Genomic DNA, 19,936 nt, shown 5'->3' with positions numbered 1-19,936 from the left:
CACATCTACACACTCCAGCTGATCCACACACATCTACACACTCCAGCTGATCCACACACATCTACACACTCCAGCTGATCCACACACATCTACACACTCCAGCTGATCCACACACATCTACACACTCCAGCTGATCCACACACATCTACACACTCCAGCTGATCCACACACATCTACACACTCCAGCTGATCCTCACACATCTACACACTCCAGCTGATCCACACACATCTACACACTCCAGCTGATCCACACACATCTACACACTCCAGCTGATCCACACACATCTACACACTCCAGCTGATCCCACACATCTACACACTCAGCTGATCACACATCTACACACTCCAGCTGATCCACACACATCTACACACTCCAGCTGATCCACACACATCTACACACTCCAGCTGATCCACACACATCTACACACTCCAGCTGATCCACACACATCTACACACTCCAGCTGATCCACACACATCTACACACTCCAGCTGATCCACACACATCTACACACTCCAGCTGATCCACACACATCTACACACTCCAGCTGATCCACACACATCTACACACTCCAGCTGATCCACACACATCTACACAACTCCAGCTGATCCACACACATCTACAACACTCCAGCTGATCCACACACATCTACACACTCCAGCTGATCCACACACATCTACACACTCCAGCTGATCACTCACACATCTACACACTCCAGCTGATCCACACACATCTACACACTCCAGCGATCCACACACATCTACACACTCCAGCTGATCCACACACATCTACACACTCCAGCTGATCCACACACATCTACACACTCCAGCTGATCCACACACATCTACACACTCCAGCTGATCCACACACATCTACACACTCCAGCTGATCCACACACATCTACACACTCCAGCTGATCCACACACATCTACACACTCCAGCTGATCCACACACATCTACACACTCCAGCTGATCCACACACATCTACACACTCCAGCTGATCCACACACATCTACACACTCCAGCTGATCCACACACATCTACACACTCCAGCTGATCCACACACATCTACACACTCCAGCTGATCCACACACATCTACACACTCCAGCTGATCCACACACATCTACACACTCCAGCTGATCCACACACATCTACACACTCCAGCTGATCCACACACATCTACACACTCCAGCTGATCCACACACATCTACACACTCCAGCTGATCCACACACATCTACACACTCCAGCTGATCCACACAACATCTACACACTCCAGCTGATCCTCACACATCTACACACTCCAGCTGATCCTCACACATCTACACACTCCAGCTGATCCACACACATCTACACACTCCAGCTGATCCACACACATCTACACACTCCAGCTGATCCTCACACATCTACACACTCCAGCTGATCCACACACATCTACACACTCCAGCTGATCCACACACATCTACACACTCCAGCTGATCCACACACATCTACACACTCCAGCTGATCCACACACATCTACACACTCCAGCTGATCCACACACATCTACACACTCCAGCTGATCCACACACATCTACACACTCCAGCTGATCCACACACATCTACACACTCCAGCTGATCCACACACATCTACACACTCCAGCTGATCCACACACATCTACACACTCCAGCTGATCCACACACATCTACACACTCCAGCTGATCCTCACACATCTACACACTCCAGCTGATCCACACACATCTACACACTCCAGCTGATCCACACACATCTACACACTCCAGCTGATCCACACACATCTACACACTCCAGCTGATCCACACACATCTACACACTCCAGCTGATCCTCACACACATCTACACACTCCAGCTGATCCACACACATCTACACACTCCAGCTGATCCACACACATCTACACACTCCAGCTGATCCTCACACATCTACACACTCCAGCTGATCCACACAATCTACACACTCCAGCTGATCCTCACACATCTACACACTCCAGCTGATCCACACACATCTACACACTCCAGCTGATCCACACACATCTACACACTCCAGCTGATCCACACACATCTACACACTCCAGCTGATCCACACACATCTACACACTCCAGCTGATCCACACACATCTACACACTCCAGCTGATCCACACACATCAGGTCACAATCTACACACTCCAGCTGATCCACACACATCTACACACTCCAGCTGATCCACACACATCTACACACTCCAGCTGATCCACACACATCTACACACTCCAGCTGATCCACACACATCTACACACTCCAGCTGATCCTCACACATCTACACACTCCAGCTGATCCACACACATCTACACTCAGCTGATCACACATTACCACTCCAGCTGATCCACACACATCTACACACTCCAGCTGATCCTCACACATCTACACACTCCAGCTGATCCACACACATCTACACACTCCAGCTGATCCACACACATCTACACACTCCAGCTGATCCACACACATCTACACACTCCAGCTGATCCTCACACATCTACACACTCCAGCTGATCCTCACACATCTACACACTCCAGCTGATCCTCACACATCTACACACTCCAGCTGATCCACACACATCTACACACTCCAGCTGATCCTCACACATCTACACACTCCAGCTGATCCTCACACATCTACACACTCCAGCTGATCCACACACATCTACACACTCCAGCTGATCCACACACATCTACACACTCCAGCTGATCCACACACATCTACACACTCCAGCTGATCCACACACATCTACACACTCCAGCTGATCCACAACACATCTACACACTCCAGCTGATCCTCACACATCTACACACTCCAGCTGATCCTCACACATCTACACACTCCAGCTGATCCACACACATCTACACACTCCAGCTGATCCACACACATCTACACACTCCAGCTGATCCACACACATCTACACACTCCAGCTGATCCTCACACATCTACACACTCCAGCTGATCCACACACATCTACACACTCCAGCTGATCCACACACATCTACACACTCCAGCTGATCCACACACATCTACACACTCCAGCTGATCCACACACATCTACACACTCCAGCTGATCCACACACATCTACACACTCCAGCTGATCCACACACATCTACACACTCCAGCTGATCCACACACATCTACACACTCCAGCTGATCCACACACATCTACACACTCCAGCTGATCCACACACATCTACACACTCCAGCTGATCCACACACATCTACACACTCCAGCTGATCCACACACATCTACACACTCCAGCTGATCCACACACATCTACACACTCCAGCTGATCCACACACATCTACACACTCCAGCTGATCCACACACATCTACACACTCCAGCTGATCCACACACATCTACACACTTCCAGCTGATCCACACACATCTACACACTCCAGCTGATCCACACATCTACACACTCCAGCTGATCCACACACATCTACACACTCCAGCTGATCCACACACATCTACACACTCCAGCTGATCCACACACATCTACACACTCCAGCTGATCCACACACATCTACACACTCCAGCTGATCCTCACACATCTACACACTCCAGCTGATCCACACACATCTACACACTCCAGCTGATCCACACACATCTACACACTCCAGCTGATCCACACAACATCTACACACTCCAGCTGATCCTCACACATCTACACACTCCAGCTGATCCACACACATCTACACACTCCAGCTGATCCACACACATCTACACACTCCAGCTGATCCACACACATCTACACACTCCAGCTGATCCACACACATCTACACACTCCAGCTGATCCACACACATCTACACACTCCAGCTGATCCACACACATCTACACACTCCAGCTGATCCACACACATCTACACACTCCAGCTGATCCTACACACATCTACACACTCCAGCTGATCCACACACATCTACACAACACTCCAGCTGATCCACACACATCTACACACTCCAGCTGATCCACACACATCTACACACTCCAGCTGATCCACACACATCTACACACTCCAGCTGATCCACACACATCTACACACTCCAGCTGATCCACACACATCTACACACTCCAGCTGATCCACACACATCTACACACTCCAGCTGATCCTCACACATCTACACACTCCAGCTGATCCTCACACATCTACACACTCCAGCTGATCCTCACACATCTACACACTCCAGCTGATCCACACACATCTACACACTCCAGCTGATCCTCACACATCTACACACTCCAGCTGATCCTCACACATCTACACACTCCAGCTGATCCTCACACATCTACACACTCCAGCTGATCCACACACATCTACACACTCCAGCTGATCCACACACATCTACACACTCCAGCTGATCCACACACATCTACACACTCCAGCTGATCCACACACATCTACACACTCCAGCTGATCCTCACACATCTACACACTCCAGCTGATCCTCACACATCTACACACTCCAGCTGATCCACACACATCTACACACTCCAGCTGATCCACACACATCTACACACTCCAGCTGATCCTCACACATCTACACACTCCAGCTGATCCTGGATGGATGCACTTTTATGAAGGATAAATTCTCTCTCTCTCTCTCTCTCTCTCTCTCTCTCTCTCTCTCTCTCTCTCTCTCTCTCTCTGTCAGAGGCTGACCTGCGCATCGGTGAGCTGCAGTGGGGCGACAGCGGTGTTTACGTCTGTAAGGTGGTGATCGCTGATGATCTGGAGGGTCAGAATGAAGCGCATGTGGAGCTGCTGGTGTTGGGTGAGCACACGACACACACAGGAAACAAACACTCACAGCAGGAAATGAGTCGCTTGACCCCTGGCCTTCTCCCTGACCGGTCAAGCTCAAACCTGCCTGCCGACTGTGATCCGACTGATCCGACTGTGATCCGACTGTGATCCGACTGATCCGACTGTGATCTCGACTGTGATCCGACTGTGATCTCGACTGATCCAACTGTGATCTCGACTGTGATCCGACTGTGATCTCGACCGATCCGACTGTGATCTCGACTGATCCGACTGTGATCTCGACTGATCCGACTGTGATCTCGACTGTGATCCGACTGTGATCTCGACCGATCCGACTGTGATCTCGACTGTGATCCGACTGTGATCTCGACTGATCCGACTGTGATCTCGACTGTGATCCGACTGTGATCTCGACCGATCCGACTGTGATCTCGACTGTGATCCGACTGTGATCTCGACTGATCCGACTGTGATCTCGACTGTGATCCGACTGTGATCTCGACTGTGATCCGACTGTGATCCGACTGATCCGACTGTGATCTCGACTGTGATCCGACTGTGATCCGACTGATCCGACTGTGATCTCGACTGTGATCCGACTGTGATCTCGACTGATCCGACTGTGATCTCGACTGTGATCCGACTGTGATCTCGACCGATCCGACTGTGATCTCGACTGTGATCCGACTGTGATCTCGACTGATCCGACTGTGATCTCGACTGTGATCCGACTGATCCGACTGTGATCTCGACTGATCCGACTGTGATCTCGACTGATCCGACTGTGATCTCGACCGATCCGACTGTGATCTCGACTGATCCGACTGTGATCTCGACTGTGATCCGACTGTGATCTCGACTGATCCGACTGTGATCTCGACTGTGATCCGACTGTGATCTCGACCGATCCGACTGTGATCTCGACTGATCCGACTGTGATCTCGACTGTGATCCGACTGTGATCTCGACCGATCCGACTGTGATCTCGACTGATCCGACTGTGATCTCGACTGATCCGACTGTGATCTCGACTGATCCGACTGTGATCTCGACTGATCCGACTGTGATCTCGACTGTGATCCGACTGTGATCTCGACCGATCCGACTGTGATCTCGACTGATCCGACTGTGATCTCGACTGATCCGACTGTGATCTCGACTGATCCGACTGTGATCTCGACTGATCCGACTGTGATCTCGACTGTGATCCGACTGTGATCTCGACTGATCCGACTGTGATCTCGACTGATCCGACTGTGATCTCGACTGATCCGACTGTGATCTCGACTGATCCGACTGTGATCTCGACTGATCCGACTGTGATCTCGACTGATCCGACTGTGATCTCGACTGTGATCCGACTGTGATCTCGACTGTGATCCGACTGTGATCTCGACTGATCCGACTGTGATCTCGACTGTGATCCGTCTGTGATCTCGACTGATCCGACTGAGATCTGACTGTGATCTCGACTGATCCGACTGTGATCTCGACTGTGATCCGACTGTGATCTCGACTGTGATCCGACTGTGATCTCGACTGATCCGACTGTGATCTCGACTGTGATCCGACTGTGATCTCGACTGATCCGACTGAGATCTGACTGTAATCTCGACTGTAATCTCGACTGTGATCTAGAGTGTGACCCGACTGTGATCTCGACTGTGACCCGACTGTGATCTCGACTGTGATCTAGAGTGTGACCCGACTGTGATCTCGACTGTGACCCGACTGTGATCTCGACTGTGATTTGACTGTGATCAGACTGTGATTCGACTGTGATCTCGACTGTGATTCGACTGTGACCTGACTGTGATCCGACTGTGATCTCGACTGTGATTCGACTGAGATCTGACTGTGATCCGACTGTGATCTCGACTGTGATTTGACTGTGATCCGACTGTGATCCGACTGTGATCCGACTGAGATCCGACTGTGATCCGACTGTGATCCGACTGTGATCCGACTGTGATCCGACTGTGATCCGACTGAGATCCGACTGTGATCCGACTGAGATCCGACTGAGATCCGACTGTGATCCGACTGAGATCCGACTGAGATCTGACTGAGATCTGACTGTGATTCGACTGAGATCCGACTGTGATTTGACTGTGATCAGACTGTGATTCGACTGTGATCTCGACTGTGATTTGACTGTGATCCGACTGTGATCCGACTGTGATCCGACTGAGATCCGACTGTGATCCGACTGTGATCCGACTGTGATCCGACTGTGATCCGACTGTGATCCGACTGAGATCCGACTGTGATCCGACTGAGATCCGACTGAGATCCGACTGTGATCCGACTGAGATCCGACTGAGATCTGACTGAGATCTGACTGTGATTCGACTGTGATTCGACTGAGTTTTAGCGGAGATTCACTTGCAGAAACTCGTCCTCTCCTGATAGCAAAATGGACATATTTGCATGACTTTCTAACATTTACAGATGGAGAATATCCCTGTGAAATGTGAGTAATGCCCTGAGGAAAGCACCACATTAAACAGCGCAAGTATTTATCAGCACAAGTAGCCTCAGAGCATCTGACAGGGCAATCTGCTTTAAACTATACGTGTTAACTATATCTTACCAGTTGTTTTAAAGCCCTTAATATAAAACATGTGTCATGTTTAGGACAAATTGTATCATGCACTTTCCCGGCATCAGCTCATTCTGCTTAATTCCGCTATTTTTCAGATGCACTCGTATCAATCTACTGTATATCGATATAAACGGTATTGCCTCATTCCATATCGTTTCTAAAAAATATATCGATATATTGTATAAACTCGATATACCTCCCAGCCCTAGCTCAGTCTCTGTGTGGCTCATTCTCTGGGTTTGGGCTTTAGATCACAGAGATTTGCTCGACCGCTTTAGCTCATGTTCGTGGATGTTAACAACAGCTGACCACAGAATCATGTGCTGCCATGGCAACGGTGAGGCGGTCAGCATCCAGCTGTGCAGTGTGACGTAAAGACTCATTGTGCAGATATGAATGGAGACACAGAGCATACAGGAATCAGACAGAGAACGGACACACGAGGGCTCGAATTACTGACCCAGGAGTTTTATTCTCCTCAGAGTCTCTGACATCATGAGCTGTCTTGAGATCTGGACGGAGATTAGAGATGTAGCAGTGAAAGATGAACGATTTCATTACAGTAATTTAAAACGTTCTCATTACTGTAACACAGCATCAATTAATCGAAGTACAATAACGATACTAGGCCAGATGTGCTTAATTATTAAAATAATGCATATTCTCAACATCTCACAGCTGAAGAACCTCTTCAACCAGCCAGATATCAGTCTGAGATGAACGAGACCGATAATCATTCATTTTTGACTTTCTTTCTTCTGTTAAACACCAAAAAAAGATGTACTGTGTCCCAGTTCGTGTTCTCATGCACTATTCCATGATGTTTGTAGTATAAATAGTGCGAGTAGTGCATGTGTTCACACTGAAAAGTGCCCTTTGAATACCTGTATGAGGCACTTAATTAACGAACAAATGAAGTGTGGAATGTTGGACCTGTCAATCACTGGACTGTCTCAGCGGAGGGGGCGGGGCTTCAGACAAAATAACCTTATAATGTTCATACCAAGCGACACCTCCTGGTCTCTCTCTCTCCTGAAACCAACAGGAAGTGACTTAAACTGCAATTCATCAACTGGCCACTAGAGACAGGCTCCAATTCTATAATTCCTACATATTAAAATGCCCCCCAAAAATATACAGCCTGGTTCAAAAAGTGCTTTTGGTCTATACAGCTCATTTTGCCCTTCATGTGAAGGGGATGAATTTTTTTTTTATAACTCATCCATTTAAATTATATTAAAGGGTTAGTTCACCCAAAACTGTAAATTGTGTCATTAATGACTGAGCCTCATGTGGTTGGACACCCGTCAGACCTCCGTTCATCTTCAGACACAAATGAAGATATTTTAGTGTAAATCTGATGCTCTGAAAGGCCTCCATTGGCTCAACTTTACACTCTCAAGACCCTTAAAAGACACTAAAGACTAAAGTTACAAAGTCCATCTCACTACAGCGGCTCTACAATAACTTTATGAAGACGAGAATAGTTTCTGTGCGCAAAAAAACCCTAAATAACGACTTATATAGTGATGATGATTTCAAAACACGGCCTCATGAAGCTTCGAAGCGTTATGAGTCAGTGAGTCGATTCAGCGGTTCAGAGCGTTATGAATCAGTGAGTCGATTCAGCAGTTCAGAGCGTTATGAGTCAGTGAGTCGATTCAGCGGTTCAGAGCGTTATGAATCAGTGAGTCGATTCAGCGGTTCAAAGCATTATGAATCAGTGAGTCGATTCAGCGGTTCAGAGCGTTATGAATCAGTGAGTCGAATCAGCAGTTTGGAGCGTTATGAATCAGTGAGTCGAATCAGCAGTTTGGAGCGTTATGAATCAGTGAGTCGATTCAGCGGTTTGGAGCGTTTTGAATCAGTGAGTCGATTCAGCGGTTTGGAGCGTTATGAATCAGTGAGTCGAATCAGCAGTTTGGATCGCCAAATTTCAGCAGTTTGGCGGTTTGACACGCGATCCGAATCATGATTCGACTCACTGATTCATAACGCTTCGAAGCTTCATGAGGCCGTGTTTTGAAATCGTCATCACTATATAAGTCGTTATTTAGGGTTTTTTTGTGCACAAAAACTATTCTCGTCGCTTCATAAAGTTATTGTAGAGCCGCTGTAGTGAGATGGACTTTATATCGACGTCTTTAGTGTCTTTTGAAGGGTCTTGAGAGTGTAAAGTGCATTGAGCCAATGGAGGCCTTTCAGAGCATCAGATTTACACTAAAATATCTTTATTTTTGTCTGAAGATGAACGGAGGTCTGACGGGTGTCGAACGACATGAGGGTAAGTAATTAATGACAGAATTTTAATTTTTGGTTGAACTAACCCTTTAAGCCTTAAAGTTCTGCATAATTAGGGGCGTGGTCACTTGAGTGACAGGTGGATTGCCGTATGGTCGAGCTAGGTGGGCGTGGTTTCAGCAACCAGACACCTCAACTCCACCCACATCCTGCCTCTTTGCCCACTTTCGATGGCCAGCTCCGCCCACTTTGGATGACCGGCTCCGCCCACTTTGGGCTTCAAAAGTACTCCTCAGAAACCTACGGGTGATGTCCAGTGTTTTATACAGTCTGTGGCTCATACACAGTGTACAGGTGCATCATTTGGGACACTTTTCCTCTGTTTGTCTTTGGTTTAGCAGTGCCACAGATCCAGGACGCAGACAGAATTCCCAGTGGAATGCGGGATAAGCCTGCGAGCAGGAGGTCTTTCCTGTTTCCTGTGCGCGATCAGAGCCCCTTGTCTTTAGATTACAGTAGCGGTTCATTACATGATGGATCAAGTGTGTGTGTGTGTGTGTGCTGCTGGAACAAGTATTGACTGGTGTTGAAGGTTTTAAGTGTGGGTTACGGTTACAGCTGAAGGGAAGGATTTGGGATTTATTTGTATTAATAGTTTGAAGGAAATGAAGTGACGTGTTTCGAGGTGGAGCAAAACTCCACTTCCATTGGGAAGTCTCAAATGCTTCTTTGTCTGCTGATAAATGTGTGTGTGAGATGTCGTTCAGTGTCAGCGATTGTTCTCTGAGGATCAAACATGAGGGCTTTGACTTTGATGTTCCTCCAGACTCTCTTCATGCTGTTGTTCATATAAACACCTCCTCAATGAGAGTCTCTGTTGGAAAGCGGGATGAGAAGAGTGTGTGTGTGATGGTCAGTGTGAGCAGAATCAGAAAACAGCAGAAACCACAGACGCTGAGTATCCCAGAAGATCCTGAGAGTTTCACACACATCTCACTTGATCGCCTCGCCTTGTTTGCATGAAACGCTCATGATTCCTCTTTCTCAGCTCTGGCGCTCCACTTTACCTCCATCTCTCTCTCTCTCTCTCTCTCTCTCTCTCTCTCTCTCTCTCTCTCTCTCTCTCTCTCTCTCTCTCTCTTTCTCTCTCTCTCTCTCTTTCTCGTCTGTCTCTCCAGGTCAGACAAGTTTCGCCGATGATCTTCTGCCTGGCTTTATGGTGGAGATTGTTCCAGGTACGAGCTCCCAAACGCACCCTTGTCTGATTCCTCTCCAACCCGCCTGTTTCTAATTCTTTAATTCCCCTGTGTTGTCATTTCCTGATACTCAACTTTAAAACATTACACTAACAAACCTGCGGTTGGATCCCTGTACGCTGTAGCAGATCATGTGATAACATCTGAATAACTCTGAAGGCCGACCGGCTGGACACAGATTCCCTGCTGAAGGAGTGTGTGTTTGCTGTAAGAGCGTTCATTACTGATCATCTGTCATCATCAATCGGTCCCCAGAAATCTTTGACCTTATGGGGACTTTTTTGGGTTATTAAGTTATGCTTTTTTGAAACACTGAACTTTTGATCAATGAGACTGGATTCGATTTTATTGGATTATTTTGTGTCTTTTAGCAGTAATATTAGTTCTAGTAGTTCATCCGTAATCTGTTCAAAGCCCAGCGTTTCCTGAGAATGTGTGTGTTGAGATACACAGATTGTTTGTTTGTGAGTTTGTCTGTATCTGATCCTTCTCTTCCGGGACTCTTCACTGAGCTCCATTAGGAAGATTTCTTCATGTGTGGGGTTTGATAAACTGCTTTAAGCTTTAGTTCATTTGATGGACTTTTATCTTGAACTCTGTTACTGCATTTTCACATATTTGAAATTCTTTTTTTTTTTGGGCGAAATAATTGATGAATGAGTTCCATATGAACTCCAGACACATTTGGGCTGGAAATGTTGAGTGATTTATTAGGAGCGTTTGTGAAACACATTCCTCATGGAGATCCTCAGCACGGCTCTCTTGCTTATCCTGCTTTTACCTGTAATAGTTCCAAAAACATCCATCCACCCATCCACCCACCCATCCACCCATCCATCCATCCATCCATCCAACAAACAGTGATGTTAAATTCAGCTGTTGTAAGTGTAAAGTGTAGTGTAAATGTGTATTAGACATTACACTGGATTTCCAGCCAGAATGCATCGTACACATTCAATCAAACTCTTGAGTGTTTGATCGTAGTGTCACTGTTTGTGATGATGGTGTTTGATGATGGTGTGTGTGTGTGGCGTGATGATGGCGTGTGATAATGGTGTGTGTGGCGTGATGATGGCGTGTGATGATGGTGTGTGTGGCGTGTGATGATGGTGTATGTGGCGTGATGATGGCGTGTGATGGTGTGTGTGGCGTGATGATGGCGTGTGATGATGGTGTGTGTGGCGTGATGATGGCGTGTGATAATGGCGTGTGATAATGGCGTGTGATGATGGGTGTGTGATGATGGTGTGTGTGGCGTGATAATGGCGTGTGATGATGGCGTGTGGCGTGATGATGGCGTATGATGATGGTGTGTGTGGCGTGTGATGATGGTGTGTGTGGCGTGTGGTGATGGTGTGTGTGGCGTGTGATGATGGTGTGTGTGGCGTGATGATGGCGTGTGATGGTGTGTGTGGCGTGATGATGGCGTGTGATGATGGTGTGTGTGGCGTGTGATGATGGGTGTGTGATGATGGTGTGTGTGGCGTGATAATGGCGTGTGATGATGGCGTGTGGCGTGATGATGGCGTGATGATGGTGTGTGTGGCGTGTGATGATGGTGTGTGTGGCGTGTGGTGATGGTGTGTGTGGCGTGTGATGATGGTGTGTGTGGCGTGATGATGGCGTGTGATGATGGTGTGTGATGATGGTGTGTGTGGCGTGTGGTGATGGTGTGTGTGGCGTGTGATGATAGTGTGTGTGGTGTGATGATGGCGTGTGATGATGGTGTGTGTGGCGTGTGGTGATGGTGTGTGTGGCGTGTGATGATGGTGTGTGTGGCGTGATGATGGCGTGTGATGATGGTGTGTGTGGTGTGTGATGATGGTGTGTGTGGCGTGTGGTGATGGTGTGTGTGGCGTGTGATGATGGTGTGTGTGGCGTGTGGTGATGGTGTGTGTGGCGTGTGGTGATGGTGTGTGTGGCGTGTGATGATATTCTGATGATGGTATTGACCGTGGCCTATTCTCTCTGCTAGAGTGGGTGTTTGTGGGCGCTGTGGTCATGGGCAGTGCTCTGGTCATTCTGCTGGTGGGTGTGTGCTGGTGTCAGTGTTGTCCTCATTCCTGCTGCTGTTATGTGAGATGCTGCTGCTGCCCAGAGACCTGCTGCTGCCCTCGACACCGTGAGTACCGCAAACACACCAGGCCAGATGAATGAATCATGAAGCTCAAAATAAGGCTATTAATACACTTCTTGTGGCACATATTTAACACGTTCTTACATTAGTATGATTTGGCACAAACCTGAGAGGCAATGAGCGTGACATCCAGCTCCCCCTCTCTGGACATAATGGGCGGAGCATGACATCCAGCTCCCCCTCTCTGGACATAATGGGCGGAGCGTGACATCCAGCTCCCCCTCTCTGGACATAATGGGCGGAGCATGACATCCAGCTCCCCCTCTCTGGACATAATGGGCGGAGCATGACATCCAGCTCCCCCTCTCTGGACATAATGGGCGGAGCATGACATCCAGCTCCCCCTCTCTGGACATAATGGGCGGAGCGTGACATCCAGCTCCCCCTCTCTGGACATAATGGGCGGAGCGTGACATCCAGCTCCCCCTCTCTGGACATAATGGGCGGAGCGTGACATCCAGCTCCCCCTCTCTGGACATAATGGGCGGAGCGTGACATCCAGCTACACCCTATCCCTATATCCACCCATTACATCCAGAGAGGGGGATCTGGACAGCATTTGGCTGTCGTTAGCACCACTCGAGAAACCTCTAATCACTGTAACAGACTGTAAACATTTCAGCACTTTAAGTCACTTGAACGTTCTCAGCAAGATTCTCTTTGAACTGTTGTTCCTCCATTACAGTAGTTGACTCTCTCTCTCTCAAATAGTGTATGAAGCAGGAAAGGGGATCAAGACAGCAGTGCCCACACCAGTGCCCATGTTCCCTTCATACTACATACCTGGAATGCCCACCATGGTGCCCATCGCACCGCCCTCCCTCATCGACCCTCACCTGTCCACTGCACCATCGCTGGAGAACAACAGCTCGGCAGGTGAGCGCACTAGAGGAAAGCCTGTCCTCTGGAGAAACTGAGCGGTCTGTGTGTGACCTGCTCCAAACCTCAACATGATTTACTGACACATTATTAAATAGCTCTGATCACCGCAGTATTTCAGAGATTCAGAATGTGGGGCGTTTTAATAACTCAAAATGAAATGAACACGAGCGTTCAAACATTTAAAGTGAAGGTGATCCAGATGTTTCTTCAGAATGCCCACGCGTTCATCACATCTCGCCTCGACTACTGTAATGTTCTTTTTTCTGGACTACCAGCACACTCTATCTCACGTTTGCAATATATCCAAAACTCAGCCGCAAGACTACTAACTCACACTAAAAAAACTGCCCATATCACTCCAATTCTGTTCAAACTGCACTGGCTACCCGTGTTATCCCGTATCACTTACAAAATTCTTCTGCTTACCTTTAAGTCACTCAATGGTCTTGCTCCAGCCTATCTCTCTGAATTACTTTCTCCTTATATTCCCCCTCGAACTCTCCGATCTTCTGGCTGTGAACTCCTCTGTGAGCGGAGATTTCGCCTATCATCTATGGGTGGCAGGTCTTTCTTTGTTACAGCCCCTAAGCTATGGAACTCTCTCCCCCTGGCTCTCAGGACAACAACCACGTTAAATGAATTTAAAAGTAAACTCAAAACACATTTGTTTAATCAGTATTATCAGTCATGACAATGTTAACTTGACATAACACAATCACAATGTTAACTGACTACCAATAATCTGTTGCATCTTTACTCTAACTGCCCACCATGCTGTCTGTAATTAATGTTTGTTGCCTTTGTTTTTCATGTTGTATTGCAAATGTAGTGCGATTTGCAACTGCAATCGCTCATTACTTGGACTGGGCAAATGTCCACTGTCCGTCTATGTGTAAACTGCTTGTTATTTACTGTATTGTGAAGCGTCCTTGAGCTTGGGAAAGGCGCTATATAAATTAAACTTATTATTATTATTATTATTATTATTATTATTAATGCAGGACTATTTTCAAATGGCCTGTTTCCCGGATTTTGAGAAACAATAAAACACACACACATGATGTATCTTCTGTAGTGCGGAGTGGTTTCCATCTGCAGTCTGCGTCAGATCAGAGCTCTCTGAAGCTGCTGCAGTTCGTGGAGAAGCAGCTCGCTCAGTTCAACCCATCACAGACGCTTAGCAGCAGCAGAGACTGTAAGACACCAGATGCTCCTTGACCACTGCACTTGACCACTACACACACATTTCACTGCACTATCCACTGCGCATGCTCACTGGACATGTCTCATTTCTCCTGTCCCAGGGTTCCCACGCTTCTTGAAAGTTCTTGAATTTCAGACACATGGATTCAGGGCCTGGAAAGTGCTTGAAAACAAACATAGATCCTTGAAAGTGCTTGACTTAAGCAAGAACTGCATTTTGTTAGAGTAGCGTGTGCTATTACAAACATTGGCCTTCATGCGCTACCAAAGCCAGAACAAAACCGCATTATGGGAGGAAGCTATTCCAATATACACTCACCTAAAGGATTATTAGGAACACACACTAATTCTGTGTTTGACCCCCTTTGGCCTTCAGAACTGCCTTAATTCTACGTGGCATTGATTCCACAAGGTGCTGAAAGCATTCTTTAGAAATGTTGGCCATATTGATAGGAGAGCATCTGCAGTTGATGGAGATTTGTGGGATGCACATCCAGGGCACGAAGCTCCTGTTCCACCACATCCCAAAGATGCTCTATTGGGTTGAGATCTGGAGACTGTGGGGCCATTTTAGTCCAGTGAACTCATTGTCATGTTCAAGAAACCAGTTTGAAATGATTGGAGCTTTGTGACGGTGCATTATCCTGCTGGAAGTAGCCATCAGAGGATGGGGACATGGTGCTCATAAAGGGATGGACATGGGCAGAAACAATGCTCAGGTAGGCCGTGGCATTTAAACCATGCCCAATTGGCACTAAGGGGCCTAAAGTGTGCCAAGAAAACATCCCCCACACCATTACACCACCACCACCAGCCTGCACAGTGGGAACAAGGCATGATGGATCCATGTTCTCATTCTGTTTACGCCAAATTCTGACTCTACCATCTGAATGTCTCAACAGAAATCCAGACTCATCAGACCAGGCAACATTTTTACAGTCTTCAACTGTCCAATTTTGGTGCAAATTGTCGCCTCTTTTTCCTCTTTGTAGTGGAGATGAGTGGTACCCGGTGGGGTCTTCTGCTGTTGTAGCCCATCCGCCTCAAGGTTGTGTGTGTTGTGGCTTCATAAATGCTTTGCTGCCGACCTCGGTTGTAACGAGTGGTTATTTCAGTCAAAGTTTCTCTTCTATCAGCTTGAATCAGTCGGCCCATTCTCCTCTGACCTCTAGCATCAACAAGGCATTTTCTCCCACAGGACTGCCGCATACTGGATGCTTTTCCCTTTTCACACCATTCTTTGTAAACCCTAGAAATGGTTGTGTGTGAAAATCCCAGGAACTGAGCAGATTGTGAAATACTCAGACCGGCCCGTCTGGCACCAACAACCATGCCATGCTCAAAATGTCTTAAATCCCCTTTCTTTCCCATTCCGACATTCAGTGTGGAGTTCAGGAGATTGTCTTGACCAGGACCACACCCCTAAATGCATTGAAGCAACTGCCATGTGATTGGTTGATTAGATAATTGCATTAATGAGAAATTGAACAGGTGTTCCTAATAATCCTTTAGGTGAGTGTATTTCTGCTGTTCCATAAGTGCCCTCTACTGTCAAAAGCCCTATTCGGACGGTAATTGTTCCTCGTAAGGTGTTTTCCTCATTGTCAGGGGATAGTCAGTGATTTTATTGCCGTCCGAATCCAGAATGTCAGTGTTTTTCTCCCACCATCTGCGTAAAAATCCCCGGCCGAATTACCTCCTGTTTTTAGACAAACACCAAGGATGTGTGGTCATTTAATTGCCGTCCGAATCCACATCTGAGTTTTCAAGATGAGATCACTTCAAAATTCACTGTTTATATCCTTTTTGACCCCTGCAGGCCACCGTACGGTTGCACTTTGCTGTAATTTGGATGCATTTTAAAGATCTAGACCTTCATTACTGAAATGCTGGCGAGTATTTACAAGAGCGATATTTCATCACCGCTCAAAAAATAAAAAGAAGAAAAGCATGTAAACATTTTAAATGGGCCGTTATTACGGCAGCGATTATATCTGATAAATATAATATATGTGCAGGTCTTAAAAGCCTTCAAATAGATTTTTAAAAATGTACATGTACAGGCGATTTAATAAATAATTTTGCATATTTTTAATTCCTAACAATTAACGTGTTCATATCTTTTCATTTAATTGGAAAATTCATGTATAGAATATTATCTCTATATTTAGATGTTTTAATGAAGTAATGATTTATAAAAAAAGAAATAAATGTGAATAAATGTCAGAATCTCTTGCTAGAACTCACTCGCTCTTCTACACCAGCCTCTTTCCTCTGTGGAAGTTGTATTGTAATGATACACACAGGTACAGTAGGTGTGTGATATATTGGCAGTAACACACACACACCTTTATCGTATTTATCGTGCTTGATTTAAAATAAAGTCTGGTGTTCATGAAAGAGTGGGAACCCTCCTGTTCTCTATTTTCCTGCCTGAAGTCTCTTCATTCCTCAGGGTCTTTAAGCCCTTCATGCTTCACTGTTTTCACATTCTTCAGGCTTTTCATATAGTACTGTAAACTCTGCTTTATGTTAAAAGAAAAAAAAACTTGGTGAAATTCAAATGTTCTAATTTGCACAGAATAAAAAGAGGTTGTCCTCAGAGATGCCTTTGCTTATTTGCAGCCTGCGGTATATCCGAGCTGAGTTCATTACATGATGCAGAAACCGACTTCCGTCAAACCTATCGACAAGTGCAGAAAAAGGCTCTACCAGCCATCGCTGATCTGGATGACCACACTGACCTCCGAACATCAGACTTATCTCCCAATCATGAGGGAAGATACACACGACAGCCACAGCATAGAAACTGTGTGGAGGACGACCACCCCAGGTAACAGAGGGATCTCATCGCCCAATTGGTTTAAAGGGTTAGTTCAGCCAAAACTGTAGATTGTGTCATTAATGACTGAGCCTCATGTGGTTGGACACCCGTCAGACCTCCGTTCATCTTCAGACACAAATGAAGATATTTTAGTGTAAATCTGATGCTCTGAAAGGCCTCCATTGGCTCAACTTTACACTCTCAAGACCCTTAAAAGACACTAAAGACTAAAGTTACAAAGACCATCTCACTACAGCGGCTCTACAATAACTTTATGAAGACCAGAATAGTTTCTGTGCGCAAAAAAACCCTAAATAACGACTTATATAGAGATGACGATTTCAAAACACGGCATCATGAAGCTTCGAAGCGTTATGAATCAGTGAGTCGATTCAGCGGTTCAGAGCGTTATGAATCAGTGAGTCGATTCAGCGGTTCAGAGCATTATGAATCAGTGAGTCGATTCAGCGGTTCAGAGCGTTATGAATCAGTGAGTCGAATCATGATTCGGATCGCGTGTCAAACCGCCAAACTGCTGAAATTTGGCGATCCAAACTGCTGAATCGACTCACTGATTCATGACGCTCTGAACCACTGAATCGACTCACTGTTTCATAACACTCTGAACCGCTGAATCGACTCACTGATTCATAACGCTCTGAACCGCTGAATCGACTCACTGATTCATAACACTCTGAATCGACTCACTGATTCATAACGCTCTGAACCGCTGAATCTACTCACTGTTTCATAACACTCTGAATCGACTCACTGATTCATAACGCTCTGAACCGCTGATTCGACTCACTGATTCATAACGCTCTGAACCGCTGAATCGACTCACTGTTTCATAACACTCTGAATCGACTCACTGATTCATAACGCTCTGAACCGCTGAATCTACTCACTGATTCATGACGCTTTGAACCGCTGAATCGACTCACTGATTCATAACGCTCTGAACCGCTGATTCGACTCACTGATTCATAACGCTCTGAACCGCTGAATCGACTCACTGATTCATGACGCTCTAAACCGCTGAATCGACTCACTGATTCATAACGCTCTGAACCGCTGAATCGACTCACTGATTCATAACGCTCTGAACCACTGAATTGACTCTGATTCATGACGCTCTGAACCGCTGAATCGACTCACTGATTCATGACGCTCTGAACCACTGAATCGACTAACTGATTCATGACGCTCTGAACCGCTGAATCGACTCACTGATTCATGACGCTCTGAACCACTGAATCGACTCACTGATTCATAACGCTCTGAACCGCTGAATCGTCTCACTGATTCATAACGCTCTGAACTGCTGAATCGACTCACTGATTCATGACGCTCTGAACCGCTGAATCGACTCACTGATTCATAACGCTCTGAACCGCTGAATCGACTCACTGATTCATAACGCTCTGAACTGCTGAATCGACTCACTGATTCATAACGCTCTGAACCGCTGAATCGACTCACTGATTCATAACGCTTCGAAGCTTCATGAGGCTGTGTTTTGAAATCGTCATCACTATATAAGTCGTTATTTAGGGTTTTTTTGCGCACAGAAACTATTGTCGCCGCTTCATAAAGTTATTGTAGAGCCGCTGTAGTGAGATGGACTTTGTAACTTTAGTCTTTAGTGTCTTTTAAGGGTCTTGAGAGTGTAAAGTTGAGCCAATGGAGGCCTTTCAGAGCATCAGATTTACACTAAAATATCTTCATTTGTGTCTGAAGATGAACGGAGGTCTGACGGGTGTCCAACCACATGAGGCTCAGTCATTAATGACATAATCTACAGTTTTGGCTGAACTAACCCTTTAACAGTTTTAATTCATCAGATTTGAATTTCCTCTCCAGGTGGAACTCTCGCTCGGAGCACCTGCAGAGAAAAGCTTTCCTGGAGCGCGGACGGACGGGATCTTTGGATGAGCTGGAGGAGTTTGCGATGACGTACATGCAGAAAGGCCGTCGCGGTGACC

General features: G+C 46.7%; 1 protein-coding gene across 2 annotated transcripts in view; it reads left to right on the top strand.

Annotated features, from left to right (window-relative positions):
- LOC307123624 (immunoglobulin like domain containing receptor 2) overlaps positions 1 to 19,936 on the top strand; it is a 46,322-nt gene that overhangs the window by 15,974 nt on the left and 10,412 nt on the right. Inside the window, exons 3-9 of one of the 2 annotated variants that reach the window (XM_079812232.1) lie at positions 4,691 to 4,810; positions 10,828 to 10,884; positions 12,881 to 13,027; positions 13,754 to 13,918; positions 15,000 to 15,119; positions 17,753 to 17,960; positions 19,815 to 19,936. The exon at positions 19,815 to 19,936 is cut by the window's right edge and continues 491 nt beyond it. In XM_079812232.1, the coding sequence (XP_079668358.1) occupies positions 4,691 to 4,810; positions 10,828 to 10,884; positions 12,881 to 13,027; positions 13,754 to 13,918; positions 15,000 to 15,119; positions 17,753 to 17,960; positions 19,815 to 19,936 (939 nt within the window). The remainder of the gene's footprint in view (positions 1 to 4,690; positions 4,811 to 10,827; positions 10,885 to 12,880; positions 13,028 to 13,753; positions 13,919 to 14,999; positions 15,120 to 17,752; positions 17,961 to 19,814) is intronic. The other variant, XM_079812233.1, reaches the window with a different exon arrangement.

This window comes from Gobio gobio (assembly GCF_949357685.1).
Source record: "Gobio gobio genome assembly, chromosome: 3".
NCBI lineage: Eukaryota > Metazoa > Chordata > Actinopteri > Cypriniformes > Gobionidae > Gobio > Gobio gobio.
Note: the sequence above shows the minus strand (reverse complement) of the source record. Positions and strands in the feature narration are given on the sequence as shown.